The sequence below is a fragment of the Sinocyclocheilus anshuiensis genome, unplaced genomic scaffold (genome assembly GCF_001515605.1).
Source record: "Sinocyclocheilus anshuiensis isolate Anshui unplaced genomic scaffold, SAMN03320099.WGS_v1.1 scaffold1637, whole genome shotgun sequence".
Lineage (NCBI taxonomy): Eukaryota > Metazoa > Chordata > Actinopteri > Cypriniformes > Cyprinidae > Sinocyclocheilus > Sinocyclocheilus anshuiensis.
Window position 1 is genome coordinate 113,193 of NW_015540944.1, and position 18,051 is coordinate 131,243.

General features: G+C 36.1%; 2 protein-coding genes across 7 annotated transcripts in view; one reads left to right on the forward strand and one right to left on the reverse strand.

The window, feature by feature from the left end:
* LOC107689752 (probable E3 ubiquitin-protein ligase HERC4) overlaps positions 1-12,449 on the forward strand; it is a 21,086-nt gene extending 8,637 nt beyond the window's left edge. For 2 of the 5 annotated variants that reach the window (XM_016487889.1, XM_016487893.1), the window contains 18 exons: positions 543-673; positions 817-977; positions 2,305-2,405; positions 3,688-3,812; positions 4,573-4,632; positions 4,732-4,843; positions 5,269-5,458; positions 6,023-6,195; positions 6,632-6,774; positions 7,541-7,640; positions 7,718-7,891; positions 7,963-8,106; positions 8,539-8,705; positions 9,557-9,623; positions 9,725-9,807; positions 9,948-10,131; positions 10,267-10,369; positions 11,913-12,449. In XM_016487889.1, coding sequence (XP_016343375.1) covers positions 543-673; positions 817-977; positions 2,305-2,405; positions 3,688-3,812; positions 4,573-4,632; positions 4,732-4,843; positions 5,269-5,458; positions 6,023-6,195; positions 6,632-6,774; positions 7,541-7,640; positions 7,718-7,891; positions 7,963-8,106; positions 8,539-8,705; positions 9,557-9,623; positions 9,725-9,807; positions 9,948-10,131; positions 10,267-10,369; positions 11,913-12,121 — 2,427 coding nt within the window. In that variant the 3' untranslated portion in view covers positions 12,122-12,449. The remainder of the gene's footprint in view (positions 1-542; positions 674-816; positions 978-2,304; positions 2,406-3,687; positions 3,813-4,572; positions 4,633-4,731; positions 4,844-5,268; positions 5,459-6,022; positions 6,196-6,631; positions 6,775-7,540; positions 7,641-7,717; positions 7,892-7,962; positions 8,107-8,538; positions 8,706-9,556; positions 9,624-9,724; positions 9,808-9,947; positions 10,132-10,266; positions 10,370-11,912) is intronic. The other 3 variants (XM_016487890.1, XM_016487891.1, XM_016487892.1) reach the window with 3 other exon arrangements.
* Positions 12,450-15,204: 2,755 nt separating this feature from the next.
* Positions 15,205-18,048, reverse strand: LOC107689755 (cytochrome c oxidase subunit 5B, mitochondrial-like). 2 transcript variants are annotated; one of them, XM_016487899.1, is made up of 4 exons: positions 17,883-18,048; positions 15,848-15,918; positions 15,660-15,759; positions 15,205-15,382 (listed from the first exon to the last, which is right to left on the reverse strand). In XM_016487899.1, exons 1-4 carry the CDS (start codon positions 17,971-17,973, stop codon positions 15,270-15,272), a joined length of 375 nt encoding a protein of 124 aa, XP_016343385.1. In that variant the 5' UTR covers positions 17,974-18,048; the 3' UTR covers positions 15,205-15,269. The 2 variants fall into 2 exon arrangements, with proteins under 2 accessions (XP_016343385.1, XP_016343384.1); XM_016487898.1 differs by having other exon boundaries at positions 17,877-18,048.
* Between the last annotated feature and the right edge of the window lie 3 nt (positions 18,049-18,051).

Genomic DNA, 18,051 nt, shown 5'->3' on the forward strand with positions numbered 1-18,051 from the left:
GACGTAGACATGTGGGGGCGTGTTTGAATGAGGCGTTTTAGCCCGGTCTGGATCAGCCTTCTCTTTTAGATAGAATCAATCCTTTTGTGGGAGACTTTGAGATTTGTAACTCTGCAGATCTTATACATGCACAAATAGCTACATAACACACTAAAGAAAAGGAAAAATAGAAATCGCATCATATGACCCCTTTAAAGTTGTCAGAATGAAGTCCTTAGCAATGCATATTACTAATGATAATACATTTTTGTTATATTTACAGTAGGAAATTTACAAAATATCTTCATGGAACATGATCTTAACTTAATATCATAATGATTTTTGGCATAAAAGAAAAATCAATAATTTTGACCCATACAATGTGTTTTTGGTTATTGCAACAAATATACCCCAGCGACTTAAGACTGGTTTTGTGCTCCAGGGTCACATATGCAACAGAAATAGCAGCTCTTTTGGTGGTTGCACCAGTGCGACCGCTCACAAAATTTAGTTGCACAGGCAGAAAATTACATGATTAGTAATTTGTAACTTTGTTTTTGTAGGAGGGAGGTGTTTTTACATTTGGAGCGGGTGGTTACGGTCAGCTGGGACACAACACCACAAACCATGAGGTGAACCCCAGGAAGGTGTTTGAACTCATGGGGAATGTGGTTGCACAGATAGCTTGTGGTAGGTAAGTATCAAACAGTCCATAATCATTGTTTCATTTTATGTCTGTCTTAGTTTTTCTGTATGAAAGCTTGAGACTACTTCCAAGAGTCTTGTATTTCTTATCATGAAGAACATGAATTGCTTTCATTTTCACCTGCATGTAAGGCAGCACACTTTGGCGTTCATCCCTTCATCAGGAAAGATTGACTCATTTGGTCTCGGCGGTAACGGACAGCTAGGAACCCGCTCGACCTACAATAGGATAAGTCCCGCCCCTGTGAAGGGCTGCTGGCAAGCCCATACTGATCCTGTGCCTATGGATGTAGGTGGGTTGACTTTGTGTACATGACGTCTTTCAACAGAATTAATATCTTTGACAGCTGTCCTTCTCAGTATTTCTCAAAAGTGTGCATTGTATTGACTTGATCATTATGCTGATGGCCATGCATGTAATACAATTTATGAATGTTAAAGTCAGTAAATCAAATAACTCTTCTCTAGGGCTAGACAGTATATCGAGTTTGTACGTTATATCGATATATTATTTATAAACAATATGGAATGAGGCAATACCATTTATATAGAGTTTGATACGAGCCCATCTGAAAAATAGCAGAAGACACAGAGTGAGCTGCTGCGGGGAAAGTGCATAATCCAGTCCTGAACATGAGACATGCTTATATTAAGGGCTTTAAAATTAACTCATAAGATATAGTTAACATGTATAGTTTAAAGCGGTTTGCCCCGTCAGACGCTCTGACAGATACATGTGCTGACAGATAGGCTACTTGCACTGTTTAATTCTTCAGTGCATAACTTACATTTCACAGGTATGTATCTGTAAGTGTTAGAAAGTCATGGAAATATTTCCAATTTGCTGTCAGGAGTGCATGATTCTTCTGCATGCGAGTCTCCGCTAAACTTCACAGACTTGAGCGAACGAATGCCGCCGCGCATGCTCAATAATTCTGACTAAAATATACATTTAGTTAAAATATTTGTTGTTGAATAATACAAGTGCCATATTTATGATTTTAAACCTACAAGTAAGTGTATTTTATGATAGCAGTAACTGTGAAGTGACTGTTGAAAAGGGGTAAGCAAAATATAATGCAATTAGTCTGTGCTTTTGTTTTTATTTATTTTCATTTTTAGTTTAGTGAATTTAACTGTTGCTTTAAAAAGCATTATTTTTGTTTTTAGATTGTAATGTTACGATGTTAGAATGTAATGTCATTTTAACCCTTTTTCGCACATAATGTGTAGCATTGCCTTCATGGTTACATTCACTTTATTTGTTTTCATAGCCTTTGATATGTACATTGTTTCATTGGACAACATTGGGCAGAATGTAAATACATAAATAGTTTTTTTTTTTTATCCAAATAGAAAAACATAGAAAATGCCGATATATATACCATATATCGCAATTTAGCCAGAAAATACAGAGATGATTTTTTGACCATATCGCCCAGCCCTACTCTTCTGCACAAATGTAACTCTAGATTACGTAGAGTTGAGTTGCACTTTAGTATTGTACATGAGTTTTTTGTTCACTCATCAGTGCCCCAGTGTGTATACTGTGAATCAGTATACTCATTCATGGAGCTGATTGAGACTCACCCAAGAAAAACCCATGTTTCAATGTTTCAGATTTGACTGGGTTGTCCATTTCAGAGGCGGAACAGAGTTACTGTGTGAAGAGGATCTACGCTGGAGGAGACCAGAGCTTCGCTCACTACGCTTTATCTCAGGTATGAGGAGCAGAGGTCAAAGGTCAAGCTAAAGGCTGCCAGAGGAATCTATATATTAATTATTCTAATTATTATATTTTTACTGTTATAATTATTGTATATCATTTTTACACAATGAGAAAAAATATACGGACAAGGCTTGATCTATCATGATTTGTTTAGATGAAAAATGCTATGAATAAAGCTGTAGTATTGGTTAATATTATTTCCCCACCAACACAGCCTTTGTTACCTCAGAAAATTGTTACATTTAGATGGCACAGTATGAAAAATAGCTTTTCTAGAGCAGTATGTACTGATGTGTTGTGTGCAGTAACACCAGGAACGTTTGATTAGAAAGAAAATAAGGTTAGCTTTAATTTCATTTTGCCTTAAAATCATATTTGCAGTGAATGAAGGACCAAAGTTTGAACATTACACAACTGCTTAACAATATCCAGTGAGATCCTTATATTAACACTAATATTTCTGTGACGCTACTAGAATGAAAGAGGAACAACTGTCTAGTTTGTATTTGTTTTATGGTATTATATGGTAAAAGAACAATCCACAGATACTGTATTTATCTGGATGTGTTATTATTTCCATTCAGCCCAAATTCTGTTTAACTTGGTAACATAACACATCAGCATCCAAAACTGGGAAATGTATTTCAAAAATGTTTAGTATGTGTTAGTTTGTACTAGGGATGTGCTCGAATAGTGAATCCAAATTCGGAAAGGCACAGAAAACGAATAACGTGTTCTACAGAAGCCCTAAAGGGAATAAATACGAGATGGGAGGAAAAATTCTCTGGCAAGTATATCGTTGGGTAATTATACTGTATATAAACTGCGGGCATCAGGAAGTCGCTATTAATATGTGGGGCATTGAAATCGCTTTTGAATGTGCGCTCGCTTTTTACTTTCACTTTCGAGATTCACGATCACACGTACTCTGTGTATACTACGGAGCAGCAGTACTTACCACATATTTCACAAGATTAGATTTTTGTCAGTGGTGCTCAGGATCTGTAAATCATTCACCATTGTCCTGTCAGTCATCTTTCTTTACTCTGTTTATGTGGTAATTTATATTTTATGTACTGTAATGTAACAGACTACCGCTAGCAAGCGGCTAACCATGTACCTTTAATGGCTCCATAGAACACGTTATTCAATTTCTGTGCCTTTCCGTATTCAGATTCACTATTCGGGCACGTCCCTAGTTTGTACAGTTCTCTTTGTAGCGATTAGCTGTTCGCTGACGTTCCCATTTAAATGACTCAGCTGTATTGCTGTAGGACGACAGCCCTCCAGTTGATCTGAGGACAACCAGACTTGATGGACAGATATACACTCTAAGCGATGACCTCATCCAGAAATGGCTCAATCATGGCCATGGGAGACTATCACCAGAAATCACCAAGTACTGCTTTTACATACTTTTCATTCATTATTACATTAAAGGGATAGTTCACCCAAAAATGAAAATTCTGTCATTAATTACTCACTTTCATGTTGTTCCAATCCCCTAAGACTTTCATTCATCCTCAGGACACAATTAAAGATATTTTAAATGAAAGCACCACATACTCTGCTTGCAAACAGTACAGTGTTTCTGGTACAGGCTGTATCGTAAGAGTCGCTCTCTCGCGTCAACACAACACGCATGAATCGTGGTGCTCTCGAGGACTGGAGAAGAAGAAGCAGCTCTCGTGAACGTGCATTGGAGATTGAAGTGGAAGTGAAGAAAATGTTAAATATAGTTGTTATTTTTTTATTTTTTTGGCACACAAAAAGCATTCCTGTCACTTCAAAAAATTACAGTTGAACCACTGGAGTAGCATGGACTACTTCCATGATGTTTTTACTACCTTTCTGGGCCTTCAAAGTGAAAGTTACTTAGGCTGTCAATAGAGGGACAAAAACCTCTCGGATTTCACTTAAAATATCTTCAATTGTGTTCATGAATGAACATAATTAACAAAAGTCTTAGGGGTTTGGAACAACATGAGGGTGAGTAATTAATGGTAGAATTTTTATTTTTGGGTGAACTATCCCTTTAAGTCGTGTAGAAGAAACTCAGTCTGATCTAATAAAGTGTGACTATGTAACCTGAATTCAAATCTAAGAACTTCATAAAGCAGTCCATCATACTGATGATGTGTGTTTGGTGTCTCTTGTAGTGAGATTGATCTTGTGTTCTCTTCAGCGAGTTGTCTCAACGGAAGCTTTCTGTCTGGAAGGTAACTAAACCATTATGCATTCAATACAAAATATTGCTCTGCGTAATCCTTATAAATAGCTGAAGATCATTTCTCAAATGAGAGTGTTTTGTTTTGCAGTAATCCAGATCACTACAACACTAACAGTAAGTGCTCAGGTGTGGACATCAACATGGCTCGCCTGCTCTACCACAGACTCATCCAGTCCGATCACCCACAAATCTCACAAATTGTGAGTCACTTGTTTATGTCATTTTATGGCATTCAGAAGACGTACGTCAACTTAACGTAGTTAAGTTTAAAGAGTAGAACTAAAGAGTAGTTCGCCCAAAAATGAAAATTTGCTGAAAATGTACTCGGGTCATCCAAGATTAGGGTGAGTTTGATTCTTCATCAGATTTGGAGAAATGGACTGGAGTGGTGTGGATTACTTGTGGATTATTGTGATGTTTTTATCAGCTTTTTGGACTCTCATTCTGACGGCAGAGGATCCATTGCTGAGCAAGTGATGCAATGCTACATTTCTCCAAATCTGATGAAAAAACAAGCTCATCTTGCATGACCTGACTCATTCAGCAAACTTTCATTTTTGGGTGAACTATTCCTAAGTGCCCATCATTACTGTTGTTACCAATGCACGGGTTAATCCTAATCCAGGTGGCTGCTAGTATAGAGAAGCATCTCCTCCCCAGATTGAGCAGTTCTCCTCCAGACATCGAGGCTCTGAGACTCTACCTCACGCTGCCCGAGTGTCCGCTCCTCAGCAACCCCAACAACTACACCACCCTCACTATTCCCTTCGCCAAGGCCGTCGTAAGCCTGAAGGACGCCCCCATCAAAGTGCTCGGTACGTCCCGTCTTCTATGACAGGAGTTTTGTTTGTTAGGCTTCATTATGGCTATTGTACAGCACCGAACAATATTTCGGTTGGCCAAAATCAGCACTTAACAAATATTAATGTGTCAACAAATATTTTTACTGCTCAATTTATATAAATATAACAGGATGACAAACGTTCATATGTGAATGTTTAACAAAAAGAATTTCTTGGCATTTGGTATTTTACCAAACATATTCTGTATTATTCAGTAGCTGTGTACAGAAAGTCTGTATATAACGTGGAGCATTTTTAGACTGTCCCTTCATTAATGGAACCACAAATGTACTTCACAAACTTCTTTGAAAGACTTCTTCTCTTGCCTAGGAAAATTTCCAGACCAGTTGGACCTTTACATTCTAGGTTTTGTTTATTGAAGTAAAAAAACAAACAAGTTTGCAACTGCATATATGTACACAATGGTCACATTTACCATGTGTAGTGCACTAATAGTGTACAATAGGCAATGGTCAACTTCTGCACATTGGTAGGTATTTCCGAAGTATTTCATTTGTCACAACTACACTTATTAAGGAAACTGGTGGTCAAAGTTTGAGCCAGCGGTCTTCCAGAGGCTGGTGGAGCTCTATAAGGAGGTGGTGGTGTATCTACTGCGGATGCAGAAACTGGGAATTCCTCTTTCTGACCAGAGGATCTTCACCTGCTTCCTGCACACCTCACTCAAATTCCTGGAGATCCTCCACTCGGTGAGCACAACAGTTAGTGATAGTAGACATTGGCCACGTCCCAATTTGCATAACATATGTCCTAAATGCTAAAATTAGAATTAGTGTGTCCCAAATCATAGTACATTTAGAAATATATGCAATAATTTACTACATTATCTGGTGATGTACTTTACATTCACCAGAAACATGAATAATTTTAGTGTGTACCGTATAAATTTGTGAATTGGGTCACATCCTGTCTTTTGATTCTGAAATAGGAAATTCTGTAATATTACTGTACATTTAGGCATTTAGCCAGATGCTTTTATCCAAAGCTATTTGTAAAAGAGCCAACGATAGTCATAATGCACAATTGCAGCTTCATTAGGCCACTAGATTCAGAAGCAGGCTAGAGAAGAGGAGAAATGCAGAAGAAATTTTATTTTTTGCTCTTATTCTCATTATCGTGCTGCAGGTTAATGAGCGTGCTGGCCAGATCATCCAGTATGACAAGTTTTATATTCATGAACTGGATGAACTCATTGACATCAGGAATGATTATGTCACCTGGTTTCAGCAGCAGATGTTCTCTGTGGTGAGTTTTCTGCATTGTTCAAAGTAATTATACACTTCTGAATTTTATGATCTTATATAGTAACTAAAATGTGAAGTGTGTAATTCCTTTGCTTACTAACAGCACCAAACTGAATGGGCTCATGTTTGAAACTTACTATTATTTTGGTTGTTCTGTTTGATGCCACTAGTGGTTTTAAAATGACACTTTTCTGCCACCTTAAATCTGTTAATCACCGTATTTTCCAGAAAATAACTCACACCTGAATACAAACTGTATTGTTGCATTGTTGAGAGATAAAAAACATAGTTAAGTTGCACCTGTATATAAGTAACATGTATTTTAGTTCCCCTCCTTCTACAATAAATCCTTTAAATTTAACTGTATTCAGAAAAGAACAAGAATGAAAAATATAAGTATAAATAAAGCAAAATTTTAGTGGAATTCATTATGAGTGGCATGTGGGAAATGCGCTATACAAATAAACTTGGGTTCACATATCTCGGCACAAATTCAAATGTTTTTATATTGGCGATGTAATATTTGGTTGTTAAATTATTATTAATTCTGTAAACACGGCTATGTACTTCAATATGTTTGCTTCTGTTTGGCTAAATGCGTTTTAGTGACATGATGAACCGATTGCAATTTGCACATGTTTGTGTGCTTGCTGTTTATTGTATTATATCAGTTGCAACACGTTTCAGATGATTTAAAAAAAAAAAAAGCAACTTAAATACCAGTAAATAGGGTAGTCAAAATTCACAGTCAAAGTAACGTTTTCCTCTCTCTCTTTGTCTGTTTTGTAAAGGTCATGGACTCTCAGGTGACCATGTGCAAATACCCATTTGTTTTTGACGCTCAGGCGAAGACAGCACTGCTTCAGACTGATGCTGTGATCCAGATGCAGGTGAGAGTGATCGGTCTCATCTCAAGATTTGACATCATGTTTTACCGCAGTGAGCTGACAGTGCTGTTTGTGATCAGATGGCGGTGGATCATGCTCAGAGACAGAACTTACACTCTCTGTTCCTGTCCGGTGGAGGAGTGGAGTCAGTAAACCCCTGCCTCATCCTCATCGTACGCCGAGAAAATGTGGTCGGAGACTCCATGGAGGTGCTGAGGAAGTCCAAAAACGTTGATTACAAGAAGCCGCTCAAGGTAAATGAGTTAGTCTCAATCTATGCGTCTTCAGTGCTGCTTCTGTGGTTTTTAATTGTATTATTTTGCAGGTGATCGTTGTGGGAGAGGAGGCCGTGGACGCTGGCGGCGTGAGAAAAGAGTTCTTCCTGCTCATCATGAAAGAACTTTTGGACCCTAAATATGGGATGTTCAGATACTACGAGGAGTCCAGGCTCATCTGGTTCACTCACAAGGTACAGTAAAATAGCACTAATGCCCACGCACATGTCTTTCAAGAAAAAAATTCTGAAGTCTTTTAGGGCCCTATGAAATCTGTTTATTTTTTCAGTTTAACATTTTCTGGATTCTTTTTTTCTTTTTTCATTTTTCTGGTTTTAATGATGAAATTAAATTTTAGCAATCAAAAAAGCATGTCCAATTTTTTTAACTTTAAAGTACATAAGGAAACAAGACAGTGATTAGCAAAAACAAGATCAAAAACATGATTAGAAGAATCAACATTCAAAAGCTCACAAGTATACATAAGAAATATGTACAAAACAAAACCAACTCTTCTTCATTCATACCTTACTCACAAGTTATATCAGATATGCTACTGATGTTGTTTCTGTAATGTAAGATGAGGAAATGTCAATCTCACACATGTCAGATATGGTTTGCTGCAGACATTTGAAGACATTGACTTGTTCCATCTGATCGGTGTGGTCTGCGGATTGGCCATCTATAACCTCACTATAGTGGAGCTGAACTTCCCACTAGCGCTGTACAAGAAACTCCTGAAGAAAACTCCCACTCTAGAGGACCTGAAAGAACTCATGCCTGACGTAGGGAGGTGGGTTTGTTTCAGTCGATCGATGAGATGACTGTTTGAGATGTTTGATGTACTATGAAAGCACACTGTGACCTAAAACTTTCCATAAACTTCTGATGTCAGACAGATGAATGATTTGGACATACGCACAATCCACATTCATGTGTCCTATTCTGTGTTGTGTAAATGTAAAGCCTGACATATGAAATAATAGTCAGAAAAATATATGTTTTAATGGAATAGCTTGTTGAACCTTTAGACCAAATTTTAAAGAAAAATCTACATATATTTTTTTTTGAGTACCATGTGATACATCAGACTTTTATGGCTCATATAGTATGATATAGTGAGAATATAGAGGAAAAACTGCTCATTTTTATTCAGAGAACCAAACTGAGCAAAAAATGTAGTTTGGTGCAGATGCTGATATTTATATATGGCCAAAAAGTACAATTAAATTCTGATGCGTGAAACGTAAATCAATGAGATCTTTATAACAGTACAGCAGATACTGACATAAAATTATATAAATATCAGTCGTCACTCTATATCTCCAATAATATGTCTTAGTAAGATGAGATTTAGATGCTTAGTTTATGATCAAAACGTACAATGCAATGCAATCCAATGGTGATTGAGAGATGAACAAATAAACGCTCCTCAAAAGCCTGATGATCATATTTGATACTCGCATCAGAAGACATGTAGTAGAGGCCTTGCGTGAATGTGCGTATCAAATATTATACAGTAGGCTTTATAGGGTTAAGTAATAATCTTGGAAAAGGTGATGCAACCCGTTTTAGTAAGAGAGTGATGTTTTTAGATTAGATGTGATCCTCAATCTATGGTTTTCTCTGTCTGTGGGTCTTCAGGAGTCTTCAGCAGCTGCTGGATTATACGGAGGATGATTTGGAAGAAACGTTTTGCCTGAATTTCACAGTAAGAACAAGATATTTGTGCATGATGTCCGTTTTTAAAAGCGTGATTCATTAAAAAACAAAAAACATGCATATAGAGTCAGTTTTATTTTATGATCGCAGATCACTGAGGAAATTTTTGGCACCACGGAGGTATTGGAGCTGGTTCCCAATGGGACGGACATCAGTGTCAACAAGTCCAACAGGTAATATATGCACTGTAATATTAACATGCACTCACCACAACTGTTGTTTAATACTAACTGACTTGAGTTCACATATAAATTCCAGTTGAGCACAGCATTTGTGACTTAAATGGTTTTTGTCACGTATTCAACCTATCCAGGCAGGAGTTCGTCAACGCCTATGTCGTTTATAAATTTAACACCTCCGTGGCTCCTCAGTTCAGCGCTTTCTATGCTGGATTTCACAAAGTGTGTGGAGGGAAAGTTCTAGAGCTTTTCCAGCCCAGTGAACTGCAGGCCATGGTCATAGGAAACACCAATTATGACTGGAAGGAATTAGAGAAGGTAAAATTATTGCACTAGCTGATAGAGTCATTTGCTCAGACTGCAGAAAACCGACAGTATGTGTTTGGAAATGTTTTGCTGCTGCTGTAGTTTGTTGACGATGTAAATGTTCTGCATGACTGTATTGATTCTCAGAGCACAGAATATAAGGGCGAGTACTGGGCGGATCACCCCACCATCAAGATATTCTGGGAAGTGTTTCACGAGCTGCCTTTGGAGAAGAAGAAACAGTTCCTGCGTAAGTGAATCATCTTTGAGTTCAGATTTACACAGTGTCCCACACACACCATACATCTGCTCTGAACAGGACCTCAGATTTGTACGTTTGTCACTCTTTTCATAGTTCTTGCACTACAGGCAAAACCACTGTGTTTTCATGCACTGGTTTTGTAACATGTTTTCTTTCAGACTAGTGGAGAGAAAACATCCAAAATACACATTTAAGTGTTTATTTTATTACACTTTATATATTTGCAATATGTACTGCATGTTTAAAGGCCGTGAGTTTGGTGCACTTCAGCAGCACGTACATGTACCAGACTTTAGTTTTATTCCCATCTGTATTCTGAAGGTTTTACAGAACAGTTTGTTCATATATCATTCACCTGGTTTTATTATTGCACTTTAGATTTTGATTACAATACATGTCTTTATTGGCCATTTTCTCAAAATAAGCTTTTTTTTCTCCACTTCAGTAACACTTACTACAAACTTTACAGTTTTATTCATATCTATATTCTGAAATGTTTACAGAGAGGTTTGTTCATATTTGTTCACCTGATTTTATTATTGCAGTTTATCTATTTGTGTCCCTGGAGCACAAAACCAGTCTTAAGTCGCTGGGGTATATTTGTAGCAATAGACAAAAATACATTGTATGGGTCAAAATTATCGATTTTTCTTTTAAGCCAGAAATCATTAGGATATTAAGTAAACATCATGTTCCATGAAGATATTTTGTAAATTTCCTACTGTAAATGTATCAAAACTTAATTTTTGATTAGTAATATGCATTGCTAAGAACTTCATTTGGACAACTTTAAAGATGATTTTCTCAATATTTAGATTTTTTTGCACCCTCAGATTCCAGATTTTCAAATAGTTGTATCTCGGCCAAATATTGTCCGATCCTAACAAACCATACATCAATGGAAAGCGTATTTATTCAGATGATGTATACATCTCAATTTCAAAAAATGGACCCTTACGACTGGTTTTGTGGTCCAGGGTCACATTTGTGTCTGTAGATTTTGATTACAATACATATCTTTAAAGACTGTTTTCTCAAAATGAGTTTTTTCCTTCACTTCAGTAACACTTACATACACTAAACATAACAGTTTTATTCCTATCTATATTCTGAAGGTTTTATTGAGGGGTTTGTTCATATATCATTCACCTGATAACATTTTATTCCTGAAAACACACTTCTATAGACTGTTGACAGTATTTTCTGATTTATGGAGTGATAAAAAGAAAAAACCCTCCGTAAAAACCTTTAATTTTAATATGTCAACGAAATCAAACAAGAACAATTTTGAATGTGGCTTTTCTGGAAATGTATGCAAATTAGCGAATATCCAATGAGATAGTGCCTCATTTGCATATTTAAACATACATTTGCAGAAAACATGTAATACAAAACGGTTGTCTTAATGTGCTGTGATTAATCACTTGGGTGAAGTATGGTGTTTAAGTATATTTACCTAAGTTGCTCTGCAAGGTTATGCTGCTCAGAATGTGAATGTATTTTAATGCCGTCTTCCTGTCACTTACACTAGTGTTCCTCACGGGCAGCGACCGAATCCCCATCCTGGGCATGAAGAGCCTGGCGTTAGTGATCCAGCCCACCGGTGGCGGAGAGCAATATTTCCCTGTAGCGCACACATGCTTCAACCTGCTGGATCTGCCCAAGTACACTAATAAGGAGACACTCAAAGAGAAACTGCTGCATGCCATCGAACACAACCAGGGCTTCAACCTCGTCTGACGTCAGCAAGCGCAAAACCAGACCGTATGTGACACACAGGTACCACACACTTCAGCCTGCAGAAACGTTTGCGGAGTTCATTGTGTGACTGCTGCCTTTGAGTTGTTTTCGAAATTAGCATAGAAATGTTTGATTTATTATGCATCTGAATAATCATCAGTTACAATTTAAATAAATTTAAATAAATTTAAATAAATTATATCTGTAAATACAGCGTCCCAGTGGGACTGAAATGTGTAAACAGTATTTGTTTATCAGAATTTTGTTACTTACTCAAAGTTTGGGGTGATATTTGTGTGCTAGTATTAAAAGATTTCTCCCCCTTTTTTACTTTCTTTCTTTATTCTTTTTTTTGGGGGGGGGATAGTTCATCCAAAAATGCACTGTAAATTTGCTGAAAATGTGCTCACCCTCAGGTCATGCAAGATTAGGATGAGTTTGTTTCTTCATCAGGTTTGGAGAAATGTAGCATTGCATCACTTGCTCTGCAGTGAATGGGTGCCGTCAGAATGAGAGTCCAAACAGCTGATAAAAACAATCCACACCACTCCAGTCCATCAGTTAATGTTTCTGAAGCAAAAAGCTGTGTGTTTGTAAGAAACAAATCCGTCATTAAGACATTTTTAACTTCAAACTGTTGCTTCCGTCTAAAATACGAGTCCATAATTCATAATAACGCTTCCTCTGGTGAAAAAGTGCATCTCCTGTCGTCTCTCACATCAAGATCCAGCCACATATTTGTTTAGAGCTGTTTAAACGCTGCTTGATCTGTGCAGATTTCTCTCCTGATTCACACCAGAACACTTTTTTCACTGGAGGAAACGTTATTATGGATTATAATCTCGTATTTGAGTTAAAAAGGTCTTAATGCTGGATTTGTTTCAGCTTTTGTCTTCTCCAGATGTTAACTGATGGACTGGAGTGCTCTGGATTACTTGTGGATTATTGTGATGTTTTTATCAGCTGTTTGGACTCTCATTCTGACGGCACCCATTCACTGCAGAGCAAGGGATGCAATGCTACATTTCTCCAAATCTGATGAAGAAACAAACTCATCCTAATCTTGGATGGCCTGAGAGTGAGCACATTTTCAGCAAAGTTTTTGGGTAAAATATTCCTTTAAACCTGCAACACACTACAGTAAGGTTCTATACGTTAACATATCAAACTAAAAATGAACAACTGTATTGTATAGAATTTATTCATTTATAAATTAATTATATAATTACGAATATAAATGAATAAATGTTAATTTATTAATACACTGTTCACTATTCATTCAAAATTCAATAACTACTGTTAGTTTATTATTATCTTAACTGTTAAAATGTATTAGTGTATGTAGAAATAACCGAGATTATTAAATGCTATTGTTTATTGTTAATGATAGTATTAACTAATGTTAGCATATACAATCTTATTGTAGTGTAAATAGTAATACTGTTAGCATTACAAAACCTTTGTTGTTGTTTTTTGTAGTTACATAGAATATATTTTTATTCTAAATGACTTCACAAACTAACACCTCATGGATGTGCAGAAATCTCATTTGCTAAAGCAGTAAGATGCAACAGATACTAAGATGTTGGATTTGCTGAATGTTATGCGACTTTTTTGAAAACATTTTGGCACGCTGTTCAGATTCACTTTAGGATGTACTGGATGAATATTCATGCAGAATAATTCTGTTCTGCACATGATTTTGTGGTGTGTGTCCTTGCAGGATCTTAGACCACTTTTGTATCATGTGCCTTAACTGAAAACACACACATATAGATTGTTTTGAGCTTTTACTTTTACATTTTTTTGAAGTTTAAGTATCAAAATCTGATAGCAGCAAATCCATCAGCGTGTCTGATGAAAACTCAATGTGTTCATCGCTGTTATAATGTTCATATATTGGAGTGGCAATGCAAAGTCTTACGGGGGTTAAGAAGTTTGCATGATTACAGAATAAAATAAAATGCCACTGATAACATTCTGAGTAATAATTTATGACCAATGCAAATAATACGTGGGTTTGATGATTCAAGTTCAAGTCTTAATCCGCTCCTCACACATGTGTCTATACTGTGTGAGCTTCTAGTTGCTGTGCCATTGTGTGGGTGCTGAAGGAAGCAATCAAACAAATGCTGACATTTTTCCTGTTTGTAAATTGTAAATAAACTCAATATTTTCTAGATTTGATGTTGTGATTTTTTTCCCCCCATGCGTTTTAGTTGTGGATTGTATGAAAGCTTGTTGCCACCATGAAGTAAAAAAATAATTGCAACTTTTTTTCTCACGATTATAAGATTGTCACAATTCAGACTTTTTGTGGAAAAAAATCTGAAGAAGTCTTGTGAGATATAAACTCGCAGTTGCATGAAGCAAAAGTCAGAATTGTGAGATAAAAAGCTGCAATTTCCCTTTTTTTAATTATGTGGCAGAAACAAACAACAGAAATGCGAGATGTAAATGCAAAACTCTGAGAAAAGTCAAAATTTTGATATAAACTCAATTCTGAGAATAAAAAAAGTCATAATTATGAGATATTCTGAGGAAAGTCTGATTTGAGATATAAAGTCACAATTCTGAGAAAAAAGTTCAAATTATGAGATCTAAACATGCAATTCTGAGGGGGGAAAGAATTATGAGATAAACCCAATCTTGACAAAAAACAGTTTCAATTATGAGATAGAAACTCATAATTATCAGAAAAAAAAAAACATCTGAATTCTTAAATATAAACTCGCAATTCTGAGAAAAAAAACTAGTGTGACATAAATTTCAATATATATTGAATATATATATAATCACGATATAACAATTACCTTTTTTTTTTCTTTATTTGGTGGAAACAAAAAAAAAACAATTGGAAGCTATAAACTCAGAAGAGAGCAATATAAACAGAATTGCAAGATATAAACTCAAGAAAAGCGAGAAAGTCTGCAGTGTTTATATCTTGCAATTCTGACTTTTTCCCTGAGCATTATGAGAAAAAAGTAGCAATTACCTTTATCTTCAGCATTTTTTTTACATTACAATGGAACAAAAAACCATCATGACCCTTTTATTGTATTAAATAGTTTTTATTATTGACTCCTGTACATGTTTGGCATAGGCAGGCAGCGGTTTCTGCAGAGGTTTAGTGTTTGTGTGGTCCAGCTCAGTGTGGCAGCTCGTGATGGACCAGTTTGTAGTGCGAGCCGCAGGACGGACAGCGCTGAGGGTTTCCCTCGTGAAGCCAGAACCAAACAATTGCGGTGTTGTCCTCCTCACCTTCACAAGACAACACACAGACACACATCTTTCCTTTAGAAAGACTTCCTTGAAAAGGATTCTTAATCTACTTATGCATGTTTTAAATTGTAGCTAATCAAGTAGATGTGCAGTAGTGTGTGTGTGTTTGTGAGTGTGCGTGAGTGTGAGCGTGTGTGTGTGTGTGAGTGAGTGAGTGTGCGTGAGTGTGCGTGCGTGTGTGTGTGTGTGTGTGTGTCTGTGAGTGTGTGTGTGAGTGTGGTGTGTGTGTGTGTGTGCGCGAGTGCGTGTGTCTTACAGAGGCAGCCGACCAGTCGTTTGTTATTGATGCTGGGAACGATATGAGGGTCGTCTCTGGTTCCAGTGTATTCCTTTGGCTTGAATATGCTGTATGGATCCTGTATTACAGATCATAGGTAGTTCAAAATTAAAACTTTACACTCACCAAAGCTCACGGTCAAACAGAAATGTCATTGTGTGTTTTACCTGGCCTTTCTTCATGGCCTGCAGGATGCGTCTCTCCAGCCCCGCTGCCTGCTCTTCATCTGTTGGAATACCTGAAAAACAGAAAACATTAGCAATGGTAGGACAATGATATGGTTGAGTAAAAGTGGACAGGTGTAACCAGAGCCCTGGAGGATAAAAAAAAAAGGGAAATATCTGCCAATAATACAGTCATGAAAAAATAAATCATTTAATTGTAAGTGAATACAGTAAAGAACTTCATATACATTTTTTTATTTAAATATAACCTATTATACCCCAGTCAAATATTCTCATTGAAATTATAATGGCATTATATCATAATCTGAAATTTATCCTCAAGGTATCAAAGAAGAATCTTAGAAGAAAAAAAAAATAACATTAATAAAGGTTATAGTACAAATACACATATACAGAGAGATAGAAGAAACACTTTGTTATGAAATAACATTCTATTTGAATAATTCAAGTTTTTATAAAGTGTTAGAAAATTAAATCAAATTTTTCACTATAAATGTATTTTAAAAACCCTAGAAGGAACACTTTATAAAAATGTTTATTAATAACAAACATATAATGCAGAAACAATTTTCACTCAGAAATTTAAAGTAAATTTCACAATGAATTACAAAGAAAAAGCTGAATTTTTAAGACTGAAAAATAATTTTCTTGTAAGAAGTACTCCCATCTTTTTTTATCATTTTTTCAAAAACTAATTTTTACAGTGTATATCAGTGTTATTTTATAATATTTATTCTTTGGTGGGGAAAAACTGAATTGTGCAACATAAACTTTAGTGATATTTGATATTTTTTTTGACATTTTGATATTTATTTTCATTTTAAAGTTTTAGTCACTTCGTTGTGTATTTTTTACTTTTTTTTTTTTTTACTTTAAATATGTATGGTATAATTCTTATTTTAATTATTTTATTACAGTAAAAGTTAAACTAAATGAAAATGAACCGTTTTTGAAAAGCTGTAAAAGTTTTTCTGCATTTTATTTCAAGTAACAATGGTTTTAGTTTAGTTATTTACAATAACCCTGGTGTGTATGAATACAAAATTCAAAATTCAGCTCTTCCATCTTTATTTGACCCTCTAACTCTAGCACTCTATTCTAATTCTATTCTTTATAAAAAATAAAAACTTGCCCCTTTTAGACTTGCACTCTATTTATTTACTAACTGCTTGTTTTCTTTCAAAAAAAACTAACACTAGCTTCTCTAATCTTTTTGTATTCTATCTATTTGTTTTCTTTTTATTTATTGTATGATTTTTTTTTTTAAACTTGCTACGTGTACTGCATTAAGCTAACTGAGGCTTGTTATAGCACTTGTATATCATTGCTCTTGTGTTGATTTTGATTGCTTCCATCGTCCTCGTTTGTAAGTCGCTTTGGATAAAAGCGTCTGCTAAATGTCTAAATCATTACTTCTACTTGCATGTACATTCACTAATTATACATTAGTTATATAAGCAGTATATACTGCAATAATGTTACTAATTTAGAGTGTCACTAGCATGTTACTCCAAAAAATATTTTTATGTTTACACTCCAAACAAAAATAAATAATAATAATGTTTTGGTCTTGACATTGCGATGACAGAATATGTCCACTAGGTGTCGCCCAACAGCGGGTGAATAAAGCGGCGCCCTGATCCAGAGTCACTGGCACATTAACATGAGTTTAGTGCCAAGAAAGGCCAGAGCACGGCCTCCACAGAAGAAAGAACACACAACCTTGATTAAACTCACTGCGTATATATCATACGAGCCTCCACGTTATTGTTTTAAGTCATGTCTAGCGTATTTAAACCCTACTTTCATGTGTTCTTCAGATATTAATGAGCGGTTTCATGCGTTTCTGTTGTGTGACAGCATGTATGCATAAGAGAGTATGTCACTCATTCAAAACTATAGACCAGGACAGCATATTGCTTTATTTTTGTACGTGCATTAATGATATCAGTAGGTTATCTTGCGCGAGATCTGCTTAACTTGTCTATAGAGATTGTTGAATGTCTCTCACCTTTACCTGCCATCGCACGCTGAGCTGTTTTCATTAAAATATTCTGTCTTCCCATCAGAGTCAGGCGACAGGCTCTCAGAAGGACTTTACTTGCCATCTTGACTTTAAACGCTAGGTCTTCTGTGCGTGCTCCACTGGCGATCACTACAGTGTGCACTAGAGTCAGTGAAAGTCG

Coding starts and splice junctions, on each gene's coding strand:
- LOC107689755 (XM_016487898.1), bottom strand. CDS start 17,973: ATGGCAAGTAAAGTCCTTCTGAGAGCCTGTCGCCTGACTCTGATGGGA. Junction 15,760..15,847: donor AGGCCATGAAGAAAGGCCAG/GTAAAACACACA, acceptor TCTGTAATACAG/GATCCATACAGCATATTCAA. Junction 15,383..15,659: donor ACGACTGGTCGGCTGCCTCT/GTAAGACACACG, acceptor TGTCTTGTGAAG/GTGAGGAGGACAACACCGCA.